At 30.9% G+C, this 23308-nt stretch overlaps 3 protein-coding genes across 3 annotated transcripts; all 3 read right to left on the reverse strand.

The window, feature by feature from the left end:
• Positions 1 to 3467: 3467 nt before the first annotated feature.
• On the reverse strand, positions 3468 to 6391 carry LOTGIDRAFT_154529 (hypothetical protein; the record flags this gene model as incomplete). Its single annotated transcript, XM_009063750.1, has 2 exons — positions 3468 to 3818; positions 6380 to 6391. 2 exons carry the CDS (start codon positions 6389 to 6391, stop codon positions 3468 to 3470), a joined length of 363 nt encoding a protein of 120 aa, XP_009061998.1.
• A 2033-nt stretch (positions 6392 to 8424) lies between these two features.
• On the reverse strand, positions 8425 to 14196 carry LOTGIDRAFT_229242 (hypothetical protein; the record flags this gene model as incomplete). Its single annotated transcript, XM_009063751.1, has 10 exons — positions 8425 to 8937; positions 9294 to 9428; positions 9705 to 9905; positions 10865 to 11051; positions 11340 to 11548; positions 11797 to 11966; positions 12163 to 12359; positions 12438 to 12523; positions 12909 to 13007; positions 13938 to 14196. 10 exons carry the CDS (start codon positions 14194 to 14196, stop codon positions 8684 to 8686), a joined length of 1797 nt encoding a protein of 598 aa, XP_009061999.1. The 3' UTR covers positions 8425 to 8683.
• An 8081-nt stretch (positions 14197 to 22277) lies between these two features.
• LOTGIDRAFT_107149 (hypothetical protein) lies at positions 22278 to 22436 on the reverse strand (the record flags this gene model as incomplete). The annotated part of the gene is made up of 1 exon (XM_009063752.1): positions 22278 to 22436. A coding segment is annotated over one exon (159 nt), but the record flags the coding sequence as incomplete, so codon positions are not given.
• Positions 22437 to 23308: the final 872 nt, after the last annotated feature.

Below are 23308 nucleotides of genomic sequence, written 5' to 3' on the forward strand. Positions count from 1 at the left end.
GATGACCATAGTAGTCCAAACACAATTTGTCACTAAATGTCTTGACTATAGCTAGTTTGATTACTTTTGAACAATACATTGTAAAGTTAAATTATCAATCAGGATCAATATGAGTATGATATTTGATGAAATTTAAACTTTGATATTTAAATTCAAATTACAAAAAATCAAAACCCAAAATTCATATTTAATAAAAATTTCATTTGCAGACACCCACTTCAAATTATGGATATCACCTAAAAAGTTAGTGACAGAAATGAAAGTTAAATTTATAAGGTGGAAATAGTTTGATTATATGATACATTAAGCTATAATATACTGTAATGATGAGAAAGTTTAGTTTTCATACCATTTCTAATACTACTATTTACTGACAGCTTATCACATTTCACTTGTTAATGATTTTATAATATTAACTCCCACTTGACAAAGCATAGTTTCATTGTCCCTGTTTGTAAGCCAATGAGATTTCAGGCCAGTTTGATATTCCTGATATTGGAAATAAAACCCACATTTCCAAGTTATCCAAAAGATAACCATTGTCAGTTGACTTGAGATGAGACTGCACTATTTGGTGATTTCAAAATTTTATTCAGTACCTTCCTGCTTTGCTCATCTTAATCTAATTAAGTCCCATTTCCAAGCTAGTGTTGTAGTGTTGCAATGTTTCTGTAGTAACACATTTACACAGTAGAGACAAGGTCTAACTAACTAGATTTTTTAGTTAATTTTTTTTATAAAAAAGGATGTCTACTTGTACAGACCTTATATGGATTTTCTTTGATGCAAAGTACACTTTAAATGACTTGGGAGTATTACTAGTACTAAAGTATGACATAACACCATTTCATTACACTCTAAATCCTATACCTTAACTAAACTGCCTTAATTCTGTTGAATTTAATTCCAGAAGATGATTGTTGGCATTGATATAAAGTTCAAACTCGGTATTTATAGTCTTTATTAGTATTCTAACCCTTTAATAGAAATAAATGGACACTAGATAATTGCTAGAGATCAACCTCAGATTAACTCAAGAAAGAGCAATAGAGCTTTAAGTCATGAACATTCAACTAGAAACCTATTAACTATAATGAGAATAGGTCTTTCAATTCAAAAATGAAAATTACATAGGTGATACATACAGGTTGTATTTATAGACAAATAAACAGTGGTATTGATAAAAACCAAATCAAAATGTTTTACTGATTAACGATGAGATTCCTTTAAACCAGACTGGTCAATATGAACTAAAGCATATCATTGTGTTAAGATATAAGTTTCCATTATAACTTTTGGTAGAGTTGGGACAGTTTTTCAACTCAAATCTAATTCTCTCTGTATAGAGAAAATTAAGTATTAAATTAAATCAGATGATGAATGTTATGCAGCCAAATTCCCATTAGATTGTTATTATTTATTATTTTATTTCATAACACATTTAACGTTTTCCCTTAAAAAAAAATAAGTAATAACAAACATTTCAGTTGAATGTAGGCTAATATTATTATGAACAAATTGATATTTAAATGGCAGATATAGGACACAAGATTTTTTATATATGAGAAACAGTAATAAAGTCAGCTATCCAGGAATTTCCTAAACCATGCAGATATTATTCAGGTTTCGTACTTTTCAGAAATTCAAATAATTACACTAAAATTGGACACAAAAATATCAATTTTTTGAAAACATTGTTTATAACATTACAATTTGGTATTCCGTGCATCGATAGAATTATAGTCTGTTGGTCCTCCATTTTTAAAATCTTTTACATCAATAGTAATATTAATATCTTCTATAGCATCATCAGGTATTGATACTAGAGGTTGTTGAACACGATATTTATAATGAACTGCTATTATCACAAACACAATAAAATTAACACCCATTATACCAGCTAATACAAAATATAATTATTCTGTTTTACCATTGTTGATATCTTTAGGAAACCATGGATCTAGGAAACAACTGAAGAAACAAAGATACATACCTTGCGACACTGACAAATAAAACCTCCAAATCGCGTAAGACATTAAACAAATCTGGCATCTTCCGGTAGATTTTGGGGGGTTGATTTTAGTCTTGAATATATGTAAATGGTATTCAGAAATACTAGAAATTCACAAATAATACATCGAACTAGAAATTTTACTCACTATTTCTATAAATGTCTTCTCTATATATCACAGACTATCTTAAATTGACGAATCGTTATTTTAATATTCAGACGCAGATAATTCTGGACACACATGGATTTGAAGGCTCAAATTTGGACGGTGAGCTGATACGAAAATTCGGCCCAATTCTGTGTCCCAAATATAACCCAACAACTGAATCTTTTGACAAGGAAACCAAATGCACTTTTCATGTGCGATTAAAAAGCCTTACTGATCAAGCTTACTCCTGACTTCGAGACTCAAGTCATGGCATTTTTCTAAATTTGATTCTCCACCTAATCCGTCATCAAGAAACATGATGAGTTTATTTCATTTCGATCTAAAATGTTTAACGACCTCTCCCAAAACTTTAGTGAAAATATAACCAGCTGTTGAAATACCGAATGGTAAGACATTGTAAATAAAATACTTTGTCGTTCCTTCGAAAATCCACTAGAAACCTAAATACTGTTTATGTAATTCAAAAATTTCTAAATGATGATAAGCAGATATCAAAGGAAAAGAGATAATCTCCTTTAATAAATAAATTGCCAATTTTGAATCCTCATATTTAAAACGATATTTGAAAAGATGTGGATTGATGTGTCTACAATCTAACACTAATCCCAACTTCCGTTTATTAGATGCAACCGTTAAAGGGTTAACAATTTTTGGCTTTGTTTGAACCTCTGTTACAAGCCTCTTTTCTAACAACGCTTTAATTTCTGATTGAACGAATTCACTGTTATCAAGTGCCAATTTATTATTCTTAATACAAATATCATTTGGTTCTGTTTTAAACGGAATTTTGTATCCGTTGCAGATGACGTCGAGAATGTAAATATTGTCAGTTATAGACTGCCATTCGCCTATATGTTCTCAACCTACCAATCGGTGTCAAAACCTCTGCAGTGTTATGACTGAGTGAACCGTTAAAACTATCGACATTAAGTAACGGTATAATGCCGTTAATGATAGCCTCGTTTTGAATAAAGAGCGTGCTTGGCTCAATATTAGCTTTAGTTTTCAAACATTCAAAAGGGTAAATTGTACTTAACTTCTTCTCTTTATTCTCAGAACAATTGTCCGCCCAGTGACCATATTTCCCGCAACTAAAACATCTACCAGGTTTAACGGCTGTGGTCGATGATTTCTCTCTATCTTTTCGTTGATAAGGGGTATTTGTGTTGCCCTCTTCTTCAATTTTTCAGCCTTGCATTTTCTTTCAGCACGTGCTTGAGCTCTAAAAATCTTCTCGTCGTCTGAGTTTTCGGCGATTGGATTTGCGACGTACTCCGACACGACTTTTCATCCCAATTCAGAAGAGTCAGCCAATTTAATCAATTTCTGCCTCTCTAGAACTAGATCAATACCTTCTTTTAATTTTGATTTTGCTACCTCCAAACCGCCTATGTCTAGCCCTGGTTCATCAAGTTGTGCTTGAGTTTCTCTCAGCTTTGTTAAAACTTTGGCTTCGTGTCGATACTGATTCTCATTACCCTTCCGTTGAAATGAGTATTTATCACATATTGTGTCTTGAATTCGGTTCATCTGTAATGTTGAAATATCTTTCTGGGAGGCCTGTATATTTTGTTGGAAAACCGATAATCTTGCATCCATAAGTGTTGTGATATTGGTTAGGAGATCATTCTGTGAAACCTGAAAAAATTATCACGTGTCTACATTAACAAATCAAACATACAATAATTTCCCGCTTTACTAGCGAATCGCGGGAAATATTAATTATTATTACCATTAAATCTTATTTTGACCAATGTAAACTAGAGAGTTATTATTATTAATAAGGGTTTAATCTGTTTTTAATTTCGAAATCGTCGCATTCTGCCTAGGTTCTAACTAATTTTTTTAATCATATACATGCAAACCAAGAATACCAAAAATCGGTTAAAATCGGAAATTTTCTTTACTGCATTTTTTAGATCATATAAATTTATAAAAAAAAGGTTGAAAACAAAAGGCGCTAGAGTATTTTCTCTCTTTGATCTACAAGGGTTAAGTGGGCGCCAAAAGTTTGGTTCCTACCTAGAAGATAAATCAATCCAGCACCAAATATGGTATTAAACCTCCCAATTATAAAATCTGCTACGTAACTTCCTGGCAATGAATACGATTGAATTAAAAACTTTATTTGCTACTCCTTATCATTCCAAAAAGTTCCTTCAAATCAAATCAAATCATTTATTCAGCCTACAGTATTATAAACAGATGTACAATATAAAATATATAATGATATACAATAAATATAATATAAATAAACATACAATATCATAAAATACAAAATATGATTTTTAAAATTTAATCTCTTATTTCCATCCCACTCATTAGAGTGATAATGAGCGCACAATTAAGGGGATATAATGAGTTACCCCCCCTCAGAATCTGCTACTAAAGATAGATCGTCCGCAAACAACAAAAGGAATATAATCATCGATAGCATTTCTCGCCCTTTTCTTTTCCTTCTTTCTCGCTTTCTCGCGATTTTTCCCCGTTGTTTCCCTCGCCTTTTTTTTCATTCATCTTTATCAATACAGATTTTTGGTGGAAATTGTTCATTTCAATCAGATTATATAAAAGTTCAAAAAAATATAAGAAGTTGATTTCGAAAGAATGTAACACATATTCTTTCAAAATTATGAGTTTTGCTGTTGTTCCTTGTATGTGGTATTTTGCTCATGTATTAATGTCGGCACCCAAGTCAAGTAAAATATATATTACTCCATTTCCTTCATACTAAAAAAAAACCCACCAAATTAACTACATTGTACAATTAGAACCCTTGAAATGCCCAATGTGGTTTTAGTCTCATTAGAACTCTATAAATCATTTACACTCTTTAATTTGACCAGTGTAGATTAAGTCTCATTAGAACTTAAATGAGTAATGTGGTATTAGTCTCATTACAACTCTTAAATAACCAATGTAGATTTAGCCTCATTAGAATTCTTTAATGACCCATTTGGATTTAGTTTCATTAAAACTCTTAAATGACCTATTTGGATTTAGTCTTATAAGAACTCTTAAAAGACCCATGCAGACTTAGTCTCATTATAACTCTTTAATGACCAATGTGGATTTAGTCTCATTAGAAATCTTAAATTGACCAATTGGGTTTTAGTTTCATTAGAACTCCTAAATGACCAATTCAGAATTAGTCTCATTAGAACTTAAATGAGTAATGTGAATTTAGTTTCATTAGAATTCTTAAAAGATCAATGCAGATTTAGTCTCATTAGAACTTTTAAATAACTAATGTGGATTTAGTCTCAATTCAATTCTTTATTCCTTTGAGTCAATGACTCATCAGGTACAAAATACAAAACAAACATACATGTGTATACATACTTTACAAAACAATACATACATAATATACGAACACGGTTTTAGGAGAGTAAGATTAACTTAAAGACATCAAATAATAAAAAAAAATTCAGAGTTAATCTCGTAGTTTTCCTGCATAGAAAAGAAATTTACCAAGATTTATCAATTCAGAGTGGTTGTGCACACTTAGAAACTCAATAAGTTTAAAGACGCTAGGTTTTCTATAATAATATTTTCTTATGTACAATATTGGTAGTGAATTAAATTTTGGGCATTTAAGGATAAAATGAAATTCATCTTCAATGTCTTGGATGTTACAGTATAATTTACAAATACCTTCCTCTCGTTTACGCTTTTCATATCTACCTTTTTCTACTTCCAATGAATGACTAGATAGGCGTATTCTAGTAATTTCTTTACAAAATTTAGGATAAATATTCTTTGTCAAATAAAATTGAATAGTTAAAAAATGCACGACATGTTTATAAATGATAGCCTTAGGTGAGTTACAAATTTCATTATAGTATTCAAGGTTTTCTAGAATTATAAAAAGATCCACGAAAGTCTTGTGTAAAAGACACTAACTTTTAGGGGGAACAACATGCGCATACAAAAATAGGATTAGGGGCATCAAGACTTTTACTACTATTATGGTATCATAAAACGTTTTTTCGATAAGGCATGCCTCGGAAAGACTATCATGAATAAATATCACAATACCCCCTCCCCTTCCACTCAGTCTCGGAAAGGAGACCGTTTCATAGTTGTTTAGACAAATATCATCATGTTCTTTTCTCCAACATTCATAATATATAATAGTATTAGATTATATTTACTAATGAAATTCACAAAGTCATTGTCTTTCAGTTTCTCGCACAGACCTTTTCCGACATTCCAGGATATGACAGAGATTTTACTCCCCTCGAATTCCTATGAACTGGTGTTGCTTCGTTGGATGAAGACGAGTTATGGGGCTCTCTTCCTACCGTTTTGATAATAGGGCCTGGGTTGGTTAAAACTGTAATCCATTGTTCTTGATTGGAATGGGGCAACGTTAGTCTCATGAATAGGGATTTCCTCCGGTGGAGTTTCGGTTGCGTTAGAGACATATTCCCTACCATTTATGAATAATTTATCTCTAACCAATTTCGTTTTGTTTCCCTCATGCTTAAATTTATTCATGATAGGATATAATTTATTTCTTTTCTCTTCGATGATTGCAGGGAATTGTTGACCAATGCCTCACGGCCTGTTCTTAAGTTTAAAAGCACTATTTCTCACCGTGATCTCCATAGTAGATAAATCTAGCTATTTTTGGTCTATGTCTACCGTCCTTCCATCTACCAATTCTGTGCACATTTCCAAATTCGATTTCATAGTCAATTTCTAACTCATAGTATATAAATTCTCTTAAAAGCTTTTCACAATCTTCGTTTTCGCGTTTCACTAAACCATAAAATATCAAAATGTTTTTCATTGGACGACATTGAAGATCGAGCACAGTTTCTTGCAAATTGTCGTTATTCGACTTAAGACTGTCTTTTACACACACACTAACTCATCAAGCCTATCAATAGTTTCTTGCATTTAAGTAACGTTTTTATCAGTACTTTCATGGTTTTTCTCGATTTATCACATTCAAGTCTAGTTACCTTACTGCTGAGATCTACTAACAGGAGTTCAATATTATCTATTTTCATAGTCTCATTAGAACTTAAATGAGTAATGAGGTATTAGTCTCATTACAACTTTTAAATAACCAATGTAGATTTAGTCTCATTAGAATTCTTTAATGACCAATTTGGATTTAGAAATAAGGAGAATTCTGAGTGGTGTGAATCCCATGTTTAATACAATGTTTGTTTAGTAAATAAATAATGACATGAAACATGTTAGAAAGAGAAATTCAATATCAGCTTGTGAAATCAAAACGAATGCATGAACACCTAAGAATAATAGTTAACATAACCTTGGAACATTGAATAAAAACAAATTTTCATCAAATTATACAAAAATAAGGCTATGTATTTATTTTCAAGGCATAAGAAGAACCACACTGAGACAACAACTGTACAGTTCTGAAAAATCGAAATTAACATAAAAAAGCCTTTCTTACTTTTTAATATGAAATATAAAGCTACCTTAAAAAAAATAATTTAACTTTACAAAAAAAGTCAAAAGCAAAACAAAAACAACAAAATAGCACATTTTTTAAATAAGAATAATGACAAAACAATTATTAATGTGAAATTCAACAAATCATCATTTATTAATACATTTCATATTGCATCTAAAAAGCTGTTACTGTAATTTCAGCAGTTGATTTCAATCCGTTATTTGAACACACATTGTCAGATTTTAACTAATTCTCATGGTTGTGAAAACTCTTCAAAACAGACTCATTTAATCAAACAGTGTCATACAGATCAATACAGCACTATCAAATACAGAATGAACAAAAAAATCATCTTAGCAAAATGTACAACTTGACTGACATGAATACATATAAAGATGAATAAAATTTTAAATGAATTATATTCTTGGTTTTGATATTCGTTGAATCAATGTATAATTAAAATAAATATCACTGGGCAATATACACCTTATTATTCAGTATTATCAATTCTATCAAATACTTAACTATCAAATATAACAACAATAAATTGTATAAAATATAAATTTCAATTTCAATTTTGTAATATATAAAATCAAAGAATATAAAAATGAATAAAAAAAGTTATGTTAGTAAACCCACAAAATGTCAACAAACTTGCAAACAAGCTATTAAAAAAAATAACAAATATCTTTATTAAAGCATAAAGAATGATAACAAAGTTTGATATCCAAATGATATCTGAAGGAATGTGAAGTAAAAAGATGTTATATTTTCAGTCTGCTTATTTTAGACACGAGTAGATTGTTATTACATTCAGCTAAATTTACATCAAAGCCAATGCTTACAAACTGAACGGTATAATAATATATTAATGCTTAACTTATGCTGGTAAACATGGTCCAAATTTTAACAATGAAACAATTATGCCTATGGTTTAATTAGATAAGGCCAACATGAGGTTCCAATAAGTGTTTTGTGACTGTAACTTGTGTGTTTCTGTATTCATTATGTATTTAAACTCTTCAGAATGTTGACAAGGAATATTTGTTTATATCACAGTTATATTCAATCACAATTTGGTATTCTGTGCATCGATAGAATTATAGTCTGTTGGTCCTCCATTTTTAAAATCTTTTACATCAATAGTAATATTAATATCTTCTATAGCATCATCAGGTATTGATACTAGAGGTTGTTGAACACGATATTTATAATGAACTGCTATTATCACAAACACAATAAAATTAACACCCATTATACCAGCTAATACAAAATATAAATATTCTGTTTTACCATTGTTGATATCTTTAGGAAACCATGGATCTAGAAAGAAAAATAAAGTGGATGGAAACATCTAAACAGCACCTTCACAATTTCAAGCTATAAGGAACTTAGTCATATACCTTGACTGCAATAGCTATCTTTATTATATTATGGAAGTAACTGCAGTGATTTGCTTGGATTGCACACTAGTGAATACAACCAATCAGTCCTGGACAGAAAGTCTGTAAACAATAATCTATATATGCTGAGTAATTTTGTCCTGACAGCGTCAGATAACTCTTTGTTCTTTGTCACTAAATTTAATACAGACTGCTGGATTAGTAGGTGCTGTGGATTCAATCCCTACTGCAGCAAAGATAGCCAGTCTGAGCTCTAAATGCCAACTATTGTCTTACCTGATTTGGTAGAAACTTCTATAATTTTAATAATAGCATTAGCCACATAACTTCCTAATCCTGATGCTACATAAAATAATCCTGTTAAAAAACCCTGCATGGATTGAGGGGCTTGAGTAAATGCAAATTCTAGACCTGTAATAAAATTAAATATACTTTTTAATATTTTGTGAATACAAAAATTGAAAGCAAAGGTAAGCATAAGATAGTCAATGAACAGTCAAATTTACACTATCAGGAACCTTGCATTTTTGATCAACTAAAAAACAGCACCACAGTATCATCTGTATTTTATGGTATACTTTCAAAGATACTCTCCAAGCTTATTCAGATATTGTGTTGAATATAAAACTATATGTTTTGTCACTAGATATAATCTATTCCAAAGTTGGTAGTGTCCCTTGAACTGACCTGAAACACTAGCAAACACTTCACTAGCACCAACTAAAGCAAATTGTGGTACTTGTATGAATACACTTAAAGTAGACGCATTAAAATTCTTATCAGCTAATTCTTGAATAAATCCTCCATTAGTTTCTAAATCTTTCTTTCTATATATTTCTACGATTCCTGCCACAGTTACAGACAAAGCAGCTAATATCATACCAATTCCTGCAACAATAACAGAGATATTTTCTGTACATGTCTTGTAAATCTAGACAGATACAAGGTGGGGCTGAAAAGTTTGTAGGCTGACTTGGAGTAATCCACAGCTATAAAACTTTCAATATTTCCTGATACTAGACACATTTTTTCTTTTCAGATCAACTGAAGGTGATTGAGTGATTCAAGATTTTGAACACCATCTTTGCATTATTTGGAGGTTTTAATGAAATTTGGTGTGATCATAAATATTGATGAGATCTTAGTCGAGTTCAAATTTGACGATCTATCGGTGAATGGTTTTTGAGTTATTCCTCTTGACTTATGAAAAACGCGTCAACATTTGTTAGTGAACACTATAGAGACACAGTTTCTCAGCTGATTTTAATGAAATTCGGTGTTATTTATATTGATTTGATCTTGGTAAAATTCGAATTTGATGATCTTTCGATGAACGGTTTTTGAGTTATTGCCCTTGACTTAGGAAAAACGTGTCAAAATTTTTTTTGTGAACACAATACAGACTACAGTTTTCAATTGATTTTAATACAACATGGTGTGATCTTGTATATTGATGAGATAATTTGATGTATTTGGGTTATTGAAATTGATTTTAAAAAATTTGGTGGAATCACTCAGCCTAAATAACTGGCAGTAAATAAATATATCATTGAATTCAAACTAAAAAAATTTCTTTAATATGACAAAATTCATACTTTATTTACTAAAGACTGTTTTATCATTTTTGACAGCTGCCAGTGGGCATATGTTAACTTGCCTGGCAAGTTATCTTTTATTTTTGAGTAGTTAATTTTAATAATGTGCCTTAGAAAGTCCATTGATAATACTTAAATATATAGGTTATTCTCTTTAATATCAGGTATTTTTAACTACGATCATTGCATTGCTCGATTTTGTAAATGATTAAAATGGCTGAAATCACATAAGATATAAATATCAATACACACCCATTCTCTGTAAATGGGTTATTTGTTTGCCACATTTCTGGAAAAGTGGGTAAATACCCCTATCTACCAGTGGTATTAAAATAATAATAATAATCGTATTAAACACATTCAACATGGCAGCTGGTATGGGTTTTCCACCAACACGAACATCCATTCTTTCAGCTTGAAGAAAAAATGTTGACTGCATCTAAAATTTACACAAATATAAGATATTTCCTAGAATAAATCACTTATTACTCTTGCTGGCTTTCAGGTGTTTCTTATAATTTGCTTTACAAGTTATTTCTTTCACATGCCTCAAAGTAATAGATCAAGCAGGCTTTGATCAATAGAATGCGTTTTAAATATCTAATTTGGTAAATCCTCATATTTCATTTAAAAATTAAACTAAAGTGACTGTATTTGGATAAAGTTGACCTATCTTGGGTGGGCATTATTAGAAATCTTAAATATAATATGAAATCAGAGTACTTACCTGTGAATATATAGCCCAATAGATAATTAACATAGAAAATATAGGAACAACGCGCAAAACACAAATAATACCATCTACTATATAGTCACTAAAACTACCACCATATTTATCTCTAGCTCCATCAAAAAATCTCTTCTCTCCACCTTCTGATGGTGCTTTTCTTTTACAACTTTGACGACAAACTTTAAATACTGTAGTTAAAACACTTCCTGTAAAGAAATTTTACCAGTCTTCATTATTTCATTTCATTCAGATGGTTTAAATTATAGGCAAGATCCACAGAACTGAAGCTTCTAATAAAGTAATAAAAGTCAAAGTAACAGGACTAAAATCTTTCTATTTGGAAGTTCTATAGTCCAAACTTTGTATATTTTTTCTCTTCGTCATATGATGCTTACACATTATACTTAGTTATCTGTTTTTAGTTATAAATACATGTATATGCTGTATACTATACCTGTAGGTGGTGAATGAGTATATTGACCACGAAATGAAAGAAATATAATCAAGGCTAACACCATACTAGCTAGAGGAATAAAAAATCCCCAAGCAAAACTAACTTCTTGTTGAACATAAGCTACAGCAGTATAAGCAATCATCGCCCCAGCATTGATAAACCAATAAAACCTAAAATATAAGGTCCATTCTTTTTATCTTACATAATTGAAATTGTTTTTCTTGTAGGATGGAAACAAGAAGTAGGTCCTAAGAATATAAATGTCATCTTAATGTTTGATGATCTTACTTCTTTCAAATCAAATGGAATTGGAGTTCTATATGTTTCACAGTTACCCTATTTATTGGACTACTTGTACTTTCTTACCAATTAAAAAATGATTGAACAGCAGATTCTCCAAGATCTTCTACTTGTTGAGCACCAAAAGGACTAACGTTAGCTTTAATACCACCTGTACCAATTCCAACTAGAACTAATCCAGCAAGAAAATATGCTCTTCTACCTTCCTGAATACAGAAATGTACTATAAGAATAGCATAAGTAGAACATTGATGAAATAAATGCTGAAAAATGAAGAAATCTTAGTAGGACTGACTTAAAATTTGTTTGTAAAGAAATAAAATATTGATTTCCTGGCTTACCACAGTTAAATCATATCTAGCTCCATCTTCATCTGTACCAAATATACTGGAATAATCTACAGCAGACGCTGGGATCAAAAATAAACCTGAAATAAAATTTAAAATATTTTATACCCTTTTTTATTTTATACTATGATGGGAATTGTCTTGGAACTCACCACATGAACCAGAAACAAAATGTCTGAGCTGATCTTTGAATCTGTACTAAATATTGTTTTATGTTGTAAATTGTAGTAAGACTTGGCTAAGTATTTGGAGTTTGGACCAAATGCTTTTTGGGTTATACAGCACTTCTGGTTGAGCAAGCTACGATGTAGGCCTACATATATAGCCAATGGAATTTCTAAAAGGTACATAAGAAAAATATAAGTCCATTATTTGCCAATGGGTGATATAATTTGTTTATTCTGATCAATGCCAGTGATATATACCAAAGATATAATACTGGTAATTATCAATATTAAAACTTACCCAGAAGATAGATCAATCCAGCACCAAATATGGTATTAAACCTTCCAGCCATAGAATCTGCTATATAACCTCCTATAATTGGTAGCAAATATACTGTGCCTGAAAATACAAATAATATCAAAGTAGGATATAAGATACAGTGTTGATAACTACCATGTCCTATGACTTTCGAAACATATTTCTAATATCAAACCTTTAAGAATTTTACCAACTAACCAATCATGTAACAAGGTTGATTTAGTAGTCTTATTTGAAAGGTAAAGTACACAGAGCAAAGTTAAAGTCGGTGGTGTTTTATCTGGCTACCACAGCGTTTGGCAACCCCCCCGCCCCCCAGTTTCAAATGTCAAACCATTGAGTTCCAAAATACCTTGTGCTATTGCCCCCCTCGACAATAATGTGGCCCCCACCTAAAGCTCTATATACACGCCCCTGTACATTTCAATAAAAAAGTGACTAAATAAATAAATAAGCTAGTTTATCTAGAAGATATCAGATATAAATTGTAAAGTTGTCAATATGAAGAATATGATATATTTTATCTATAAAATAAAGCACTGTATTTCACTAGATAACAAACTAGTACATCCTGGTAAGATGACTTTCAAATAATTATCAAAATCATTTATAGTTAAGTGGGACCTTAATAAGAGATGTAAAGTTTGCAATTACATTCATACTATTGCATTACATCAGCTGTTCTGACATGATGAGCATGCCAATTCCCATTAGTGATACTACCAGAAGTGTTATTGAATTTACACAGATCTCTAACAAAATAAAGATTTTCATAATGTTGAAATAATAGTAGTGATGAGTGTTGCAAGTGAAGCAGGCACTTCTTTTTGAAAGGGGTCTACCAGTATACAACTTTTACTCTTGATTTTTCCATGCATTAGATAAGATTTTTACTTAACAAAATCGTCAGTTATTTTAGCATGAAGCTTATAGATTGGGAAGCATCTAGTCAAATCTAATGATTACAGATTTCTCAGAAAGATCATTTGCACCAAGTAATTTTATACAAACCTGAGAAAACTAAACTAATAGAAGTAGCATCAGGATCTGAATATTTTAACACACTAGTACAATATAACACCATATTAGCTGATACACTATAGAAAGTCAATCGTTCACATAATTCAGTGACTAAAATACTAGCGACTACTAATATTTTACTACTTGTTACTCCTTTAGATTTCTCAAATCCTTTATGTTTGACAATATCATTAGATCCAGTATATCCTGGATTATCATAAACATTGGAAGATTTCTGTTGGTCGTTCATTGTGATAGTGGCTGGTGACAACAGAGGTTGTCTCTCCACAGAACTGTTCTGTCCAGACATGGTGATCCTCTTTTATATCTACCCTAGAAAAATAAACAAGATCATCCAATCAAATTAATTGTTTACATTTAAAGATAACATTCCTGAAAAACATCTCAGTATTGAAGTCCTTCAGATAGGACTGACATTTACAAATACAGTTTTTATCATGATGAGATAAACACATCAATTAAGTTCACTAGCACAGTTGGTTAGAGCATGGGTTCTTTACATTTGCTTCCTTATGTCAATTAATGGTGGCTGTGGGTTCCGATCTCAATCAAGTGTGTGAAATCTGATGATCTTGAAGAAGTCATCTTAACTCATAATTCCAGTCGACCCAGTTGTAAATGGGTACTGATAATCCGGGAAAGATCAATGCCAAGAGCTTTGAAACAAGGATCAGATGGTAGAAAGAATCTTTAACTGTGAACCTAAGTTGTTATCCTTGTAAAATATAGCTGTTTCTTTCTTTCTTTCTTTTCTTACTGTTGAACCTGAATTTCTGCAGTTTCAATGTTTGATAATAAACAACTTCACCAAGTTTCATCATAATCCATCGAGAAGTGTGCCTTCTATTGTGTTTACAAGCTAAAAAATTGAATGTGTTTCCAACAACAAGGGAAATAACTCATTAAATATATTTCAATTTATCTGATTTTCAAAAGGGTTCATCCTGGAGTGATTACAAAATCTCACACCAAGTTTCATCAAAATCCACCACGAATTGTATCTTCTAGAGTATGAACGAGCTGAAAATTGCAAACACATTTTCAAGAACTAGTGCTCATACCACATATTTTTTCAGTGTTTCTGACTTTCAATAGAGTTCATTCTTGGGTGATAATAAACACACCAAGATTTGTCAAAATCCATCAAAAATTGTAGAGTGTAATTGTAGACGGACTTGGGTGCAAAATTTTTCATCTGGGCGTATAAAATTTAAAGACACGGAGGTATGGATGTTCTCATCTATTTGTTTATGTTGTTATTCCATATCTCACACTAAATATTTTTTGATTCTTTTGATTTTCAATAGGATTCGTTCTTGGGTGATTACAAACAATCACACCAAGATTTGTCGAACTGCATCAAGAATTGTGCCTTCTTGATTGTTTACGAGCTAAACTTGAATACGTTTTCAAGAATAAAGTCAATAACTCATATTAAATATTTTTCTGATTTTGTATAGGGGTTAAAATGTTTGAACTAAAAAAAAACACATACTTAGACTTAGATTTTTTCCTTTTGGCTATGGCAACCAGTAATTTTTGTTTTGGCAGCCTTCTGTCTTTTGAAATCTCTAATATTTGAAAATTGTATAAGAAGAGAAATATTCCTTTAAACTAGTCTCAGCTAAAATCAATAATAAATATTTTGATCACTAAGTTATAACTTTATAAAAATGTGTTAATATCTTATCTGTAAGAATTATATCCCTTGAAGTATGCTCTAGATTAAACCATGGTGAAATGGCTGCTGGTAACAAAGCGGGAAGAATGAGAAAAATCAAATTGAACATCCTTTCTGCAGTAATACTGTATATGAAGTTGGTTTACTGTTTACTTTGTAAATCAAAATTTGATATGAATACTATATTCATTTCACCTCCTATTTCCCCCACTTATTTGACACTTATGAACAAAAGGTTAGATATATTACTTCACAAAATAAAAGTCAGAGAGGAATCATTTTCTAAAAAAAAAACTCACATAATCTTTTGATTTCCAACTCACCAAGTATATTTGTCATGCAACAGCATAACACCTCACTTCCTTCTTTGCATCTCCAACATGACTCACTGACGAGGTGAAACCTTGACCTACATCAACTCATGTTCTAACCCTGATCCACATGAAATAAATATTGAGTTTTCTGCATATAGTTAAGATCATAAGTATCAAGAAAAGATACCTGAAGCAGTGTAAAAGGAGGTCATTTTGACCAGGACAATCACACTATACTAGGTCTACTTATTTTAAATAAGTGTTGCATTACCAGCACATCACCAATGTAATTTTCCAACCCATTGTTATGTGCTAACAGCTAACCCATCTGAGAACACCATGATGATTTTGTTTAAGTATACAATGCAGATAATAAATATAATGCTATATGGCCAATTGGATAAAATGATGTACCTGTAATCACATATGATTATCAACTGTTTGGTCTGCTCAACAACCTACATACATATGACCATAAGATAACAACTTGACCTACAGACAATGTGCTTAGTCACTGTACATAGATTTAGAAGATATATTTTACTGACAGCAGATGAAAATATTAAAGATGTTCTAATTAATACCTGAAATTCAATTATGATTGCATAAAATTACATTTGAATGAATAACTTGGTATCAAATTAGGGCTAGGAAAATAATTGAAATAATCGATTATCATCTCAATGATTTTAAAATTTCAATGAGTCGTCGTATCAGTCAGTATTAAACTCTTCCTCAAAGTTTACCTTCAGCACATAATTTAGCCTACCCACAATAAAGTATAATAATCATTCAAATCAATATATTTATATTATTAAATTTGAAGGACATAACATGATATGACATGATTGGCATATTTTTTATTTGGTATTTACAGGGCACAGAGATATTTCGATTATTAATAGATTATTGATCGATAGCCTGTCTTCAATGATCACTAGTAATAGATAGCCAGCCCTATACACAATTTAATCATACTTTAATAATAATTAAGCCACAGAAGACAACTATTGGCGAATGTTGTGGTTTCTGCGTCTGAACCGTTGAAAAAGGCAGTAAAAACCTATGAAAACATTTTGATGCAATGTATTTCTGAACTTTTTTTATATGCCTTAAATTTCTGTACTTTCATTCATTAAGAATTGCCATATCATGTAATCAGTAGCATACAATACAATCAAATAGCTGTATTTACAAACTTCATTTACAAATGTTGTTTTCTCTTTTGTTAATCTTTGTAATATTATTCATTGCTTGATAAAGACCTGAGAACACTGGTCGAAGCGTCGCTTAAATAAAGTTAGTAATTGTAATCCATAAGAATTTTTTCATTATATTAAATACAAAATAACTTCATACCCAGGAACTTTACGGCCGTTTCTAATTAATTAAATCGGTTAAGTCTCGTGTGACAGGAAGCAAGTTGACTTTTAATTCTAAATATTAAAGTTTCCTTGTGAATTCAACTATAAAGTCACAAGGTTTGTTTACAATTACATAATATCACGTGAATATACAACTATTTGCACCTCCGCCTGCGAGAGCTCACTATATGGGAAATAATCCACTTACTTTAAAATTATCCTAGACACCAGTAAAATGATAAGTCTGGCTTTTCTTTTCCGCATATTAGTTGAAGAAAACGGACCATAAGGCTATAATTATAGTCAATGTCTACATGATAAATTGGGGTATTGATTTATTCAATTATCCGAGCCGATGTTACCGATGCTACGACTTAAAATGATTTACGGGAATCTTATTTGGATTATTAAATTAGAAATTGCAGTGGTATGGAAATTGTAGACGTAGATGCAGAATCACTTATAATAGAATAGAATAGCTCAAGAATATTCTTAAAATAGCCTCTATTTTAGACAAAAGAATATGGTAGGACTTAATTTCATTCTTTTTCTAAATAGAAAAATATTAGCTTGAAATATCCGAATCGGAAGTTTGGACAATTTTTTTTTCATTTTCAAGTCTATTTTCAGCTATTTCTAGCTTAAATTGCGCTATTTTAGAAAGTTGTATTTAGTGTCGGTTATTTATGAGAATAGCTAGCTATTATAGAGGCTATTTTAGAAAGTTTTAATTGGAGTCGAGTATTTTTGAGAATAGTTAGCAATTACAGACGTGTAGGTTTGTCGTATAGTGAGAGAGTATTGTTTGTGCAATTAGTTTAAATACAATATAACTTGAGTTTATGAAATGAAAATCCATAATCTGAAAAATCTGAAAAATATAAGAATAACACTGCTTCCTACAGGAACATTAAAATTTATGGAAATCATAACAAATATGTTCCAGTATATTAGGGTTAGGTTGAGAACCGTTGTTAATACATAAGCTGCTATTGTAACTACCTTCAGAAGTGGGATGAGCCCCCCAATCTTTAACTCTTTCCTTTCTCATTTTTCCATGCACTGTTGCGGTGGTGGCCAAATACTAATAATAACTCAAACCCCAAATGTTAACCCCGAAATTCCCGAAACTATTAGAATCTTTTATTTTAAAATTCCATCTCTTTCCCTTTGACGCTCATCTGCTTCCTTTGGTCGTTTGTATGGTTCCCTCGGTCGTTTATTGGGCCCCAATAAACGAAGAATGTAACCAATTCTTAACAGATAGGACTTATATCTAATTGTTAGGTAAAGGGGTAATATTTGCTATTTTTTTTTAAGTATTTTAGTTTTCGTGATCACGGATCACGATTGTTATTTTTCTTGAGTAGTTTCTTTTTCCATTTTCGTAATTTTGAATTTCACCGAGTAATACGATTTTTCCATTTTCATAATTTTAAATTTCACCGAGTAACATTTTTCATAATTTTGATTTTCACTGAGTAATATGATTTTTATGTTTTCATAATTTAGACTTCCATTAACTTGTTCCATCTTTCCTAATATTTTTTATAACTTACTTTACACTTAACAGTAGGATTTTAGTAATTTAAATTTTAAAGTGATACTACGTCTTAGAATGAACATAAAATTTAATTCTCAAGAATGTTCAATATGAGTAAATATTCATCAGTGAACTTACCTGGTGTCATAAAGTTACAATAGAATCCCTGTAAAATCTAGAAAATTGGAAAATTCGTGAAACTAAGTAATTATTGAAAAACGCTTAATCATAATATTAAGTGTTTTTCAATAGTTAATTGCATTTTTTATACGTTTTTGGATTTATCGGATTATATAAAGACCCTGTTATGTTATTTATGACACCAGGTATATCTACTGATGAATATATGCACTCATTGGCTAAGTTTTAAATTTTTAAATTTTATGTTTATTCTAAGACGTAGTGTCCCTTTACAGAGTTAGACAGGAATCAGTTAGGTGCTAGGAGTAGGAATTTTAGCAATTTAAATGTTAATGATAGGGGCAAGGTGCTAGGAGTAGAATTAAAGATAGGGCTCAGCTAGGTACTGGGTTCTAGGAGTAGAATTAAAAATAGGGCTCAGCTAGGTACTGGGTTCTAGGGGTAGAATTAAACATAGGGCTCAGAGTATTCTAGGAGTATGAAGTACCGTCGCCCCTCTTCAGACCCGTTAACATGACTGTTATGATTAAGACTGAATAAAGACGTTTCTGAGTATGCTTACCCTACACAACATTATAGCTTTCATCTGATATCCCCTTTCTGACCATTTCCCTCACCAACACTTATGTTAAGCCTGCATGACGGACATGCTGATGATTTAAGAATGATGTGATGCATTAATTTGGTTTCAGGGTATGCTTACTCTAAACCGACATTAGATTGCATTTAATATTCTCTATGTATTTAAGACAACTCATCACCATGTAAGTACAAGAAACAATTTTGTATCAATAATACATAAAAACATAAAAAAAAATTATTGTTTTTTTTTCTTTTCATTATGCCCTTTTCATTTTCCCAGTCGTTGTTCGATGTTAGGTTAATTCAATCCAATCTCAAAAACTTTTATGGCCCAGACAAATTTAAAAGCAAATAGATCTATCAAAACAAGTTCAAAGGTTGCTTAAATATGCTAAACTTACGAGAACATCCGGCTTGCAAATCTCTGTTTTGGATTTAAAAAATGCTTCTCAGAAATAGGAATCAAAATTGGATGGCGAACTTACAAACAAGTTTAGAACCTTATAATCCTTTTGTTTTGGCATCGAGTAACTTCCAAAAAGACACAATAATATTTATATCTCCATTTATAAACAAATGTATTTAATTTAGTATGAGATATACAACAAAATTATAGATAAACAAATTGAAGTAGAAAGTAAAATTGCCTATCGAATTAAACATATAAATATCAAATCCACAAATAACATAATATCAAACCTAATAAAATAAAATTTTCACAATATATCGGATTTCATATCGAACTCACAACATAATCTTACTGAATCTGAAAATCTTATAGTAAAAGGTTACAAAAATGCTTTTCAGAAAACAGGTGCCGCATTAAAACTTACAACGAAAATAAACCTCTTGTCTCTATCTCTGTCTCTACAAATTATACAACTCAAGGAAGATATCGCAAACAATTTGACCAAATTCTACCACACCACCTATGATACAATAAAACCAAAAACCTCTACGAAAAACGTATCAATGCTAAATTCATAAAGCCAAACTCAATTATTAAATGGGAAGATGACTTGAATATCACATTACATGAAAACGATATTTATTCAATATTTTGAATTTTATATAATTATTGTTTGGATAAAAAAAACTAGACATTTTCAGAACAGATATATATATAAAATTATTTATACCAATACCACTTTTCATATTCAAAATAGCTGAAACAATGTTGACCATAGCAACAATAGATCATTTATATATTCAATGCGTACATACTCGAACAAGCTCTCTTACTCTGGAGCAAGCTACTTGAAATCATAGACAGCAATGAAATCCACAAAATACTTTATTTACCAAAGCGAAGTAAGAGGTGAAATACCAAATGAAACTAAATAGAAAAACCAACATTGAAATTACCAAAAATGAAAATGAAATATCAAAATGAATATATCTATATACAACTTCATAGATACATACAAAAAAAGTAAAATATTAATCACCCACATACAAATCCACGAATCCATCCTTTTCTAGAAGTTCCAATGCCAAGTAAAAACTGTATCTGTTTTTAAATATATTTCTTGTTATACTGTATATTGTATTTTGTTTGTATGAATATAAATAAAAAAAAGTTGTATTGATGTTTATAATAATAATAAACAATAATTAAAAAAAAAAAAAGTTTGTTTGAAGTTCTCATATTCTATATGTGTAGGCCTATGTTATTTCATTTTTTTGTTGGCTTATCTTTTTAATTTTGAAAATTTTCTAAAATAGCATTTAAAAACTAGCTACTCTCAAATATGAACGACACTTCCTAAAACTTTATAAAATAGCACAATTTTAGATAGAAATTGCTGAAAATAGAGCTGAGAATAGAAGACTTGGAACTGGAATGGTGCAAAATGATGCTATCAGTGTTGCCGATACACTTTTTAACCATCCCTGTAAAGGTGCCATATCATACGAATGAACGAACTAAATTGAAGAAATCAATATGGCAAATGATTAATTTACCAAATATTCTGTAATACATTTGACCTGATAACTAGGATTTCACAGTCTGCCTTTAAAGGGGCTAGTCCCCTAATTCTATGCCTCGACCTAGTAAAACAAGTTTTTAAAAAATGTTTCTTCAGGTTGTAGTTGGGTCTTAGTTTCGTAATTCAACTTTCAAACGCGAATAATTTTGAACATACATGGATTTAAAGGCTCAAATTTTGACGAAAAGCTATGAACACTTATACTAACTTGTAATCCAAATTAAAAAAAATGTTTCTTCTGTTTATAGTTGGGTCTTAGTTTCATAGTCCTATGGGTCTTAGTTTTCTAGTTGGGTCTTAGTTTTCTAGTCCTATGGGTCTTAGTTTTCTAGTTGGGTCTTTGTTTTCTAGTTCAATGGGTCTTAGTTTTCTAGTTGGGTCTTAGTTTTCTAGTTGGATCTTAGTTTTCTAGTCCTATGGGTCTTAGTTTTCTAGTTGGGTCTTTGTTTTCTAGTTCAATGGGTCTTAGTTTTCTAGTTGGGTCTTTGTTTTCTAGTTCAATGGGTCTTAGTTTTCTAGTTGGATCTTAGTTTTCTAGTTCAATGGGTCTTAGTTTTCTAGTTGGGTCTTTGTTTTCTAGTTCAATGGGTCTTAGTTTTCTAGTTGGATCTTAGTTTTCTAGTTCAATGGGTCTTAGTTTTCTAGTTGGATCTTAGTTTTCTAGTCCTATGGGTCTTAGTTTTCTAGTTGGATCTTAGTTTTCTAGTTCAATGGGTCTTAGTTTTCTGGTTTGGTCTTTGTTTTCTAGTCTTATGTGTCTTAGTTTTCTAGTTGGGTCTTTGTTTTCTAGTTCAATGGGTCTTAGTTTTCTAGTTGGGTCTTTGTTTTCTAGTCCTATGTGTCTTAGTTTTCTAGTTTGATATTAGTTTTCTAGTTCAATGAGTCTTAGATTTCTAGTTGGATCTTAGTTTTCTAGTCCTATGTGTCTTAGTTTTCTAGTTGGATCTTAGTTTTCTAGTTCAATGGGTCTTAGATTTCTAGTTGGGTCTTTGTTTTCTAGTCCTATGTGTCTTAGTTTTCTAGTTGGATCTTAGTTTTCTAGTTCAATGGGTCTTAGTTTTCTAGTTGGATCTTAGTTTTCTTGTCCTATGGGTCTTAGTTTTCTAGTTGGATCTTAGTTTTCTAGTTCAATGGGTCTTAGATTTCTAGTTGGATCTTAGTTTTCTAGTCCTATGGGTCTTAGTTTTCTAGTTGGATCTTAGTTTTCTAGTTCAATGGGTCTTAGATTTCTAGTTGGGTCTTTGTTTTCTAGTCCTATGTGTCTTAGTTTTGTAGTTGGATCTTAGTTTTCTAGTTCAATGGGTCTTAGTTTTCTAGTTGGATCTTAGTTTTCTAGTTGGATCTTAGTTTTCTAGTCCTATGAGTCTTACTTTTCTAGTTGGATCTTAGTATTTCTAGTCCTATGAGTCTTACTTTTCTAGTTGGATCTTAGTTTTCTAGTTCAATGGGTCTTAGTTTTGTAGTTGGCCCTTAGTTTTCTAGTTGGATTTAGTTTTCTAGTCCTATGAGTCTTACTTTTCTAGTTGGATCTAAGTTTTCTAGTTCAATGGGTCTTAATGCAGTACATTTGTGGTTCACAAAAGATCAAGAATTAGCTTTATAAATATAAAAAAAAATTCTCACAAGTATGATGTATGATATAGATTTTTATCCAGGATTACACAAAGATGTCCTATAATCCAATTTGGTACTACACTGTGATTCGATAAAATTGACCGGCAGTTA

The sequence above is a fragment of the Lottia gigantea genome (genome assembly GCF_000327385.1).
Source record: "Lottia gigantea unplaced genomic scaffold LOTGIsca_6, whole genome shotgun sequence".
Taxonomy (NCBI): domain Eukaryota; kingdom Metazoa; phylum Mollusca; class Gastropoda; family Lottiidae; genus Lottia; species Lottia gigantea.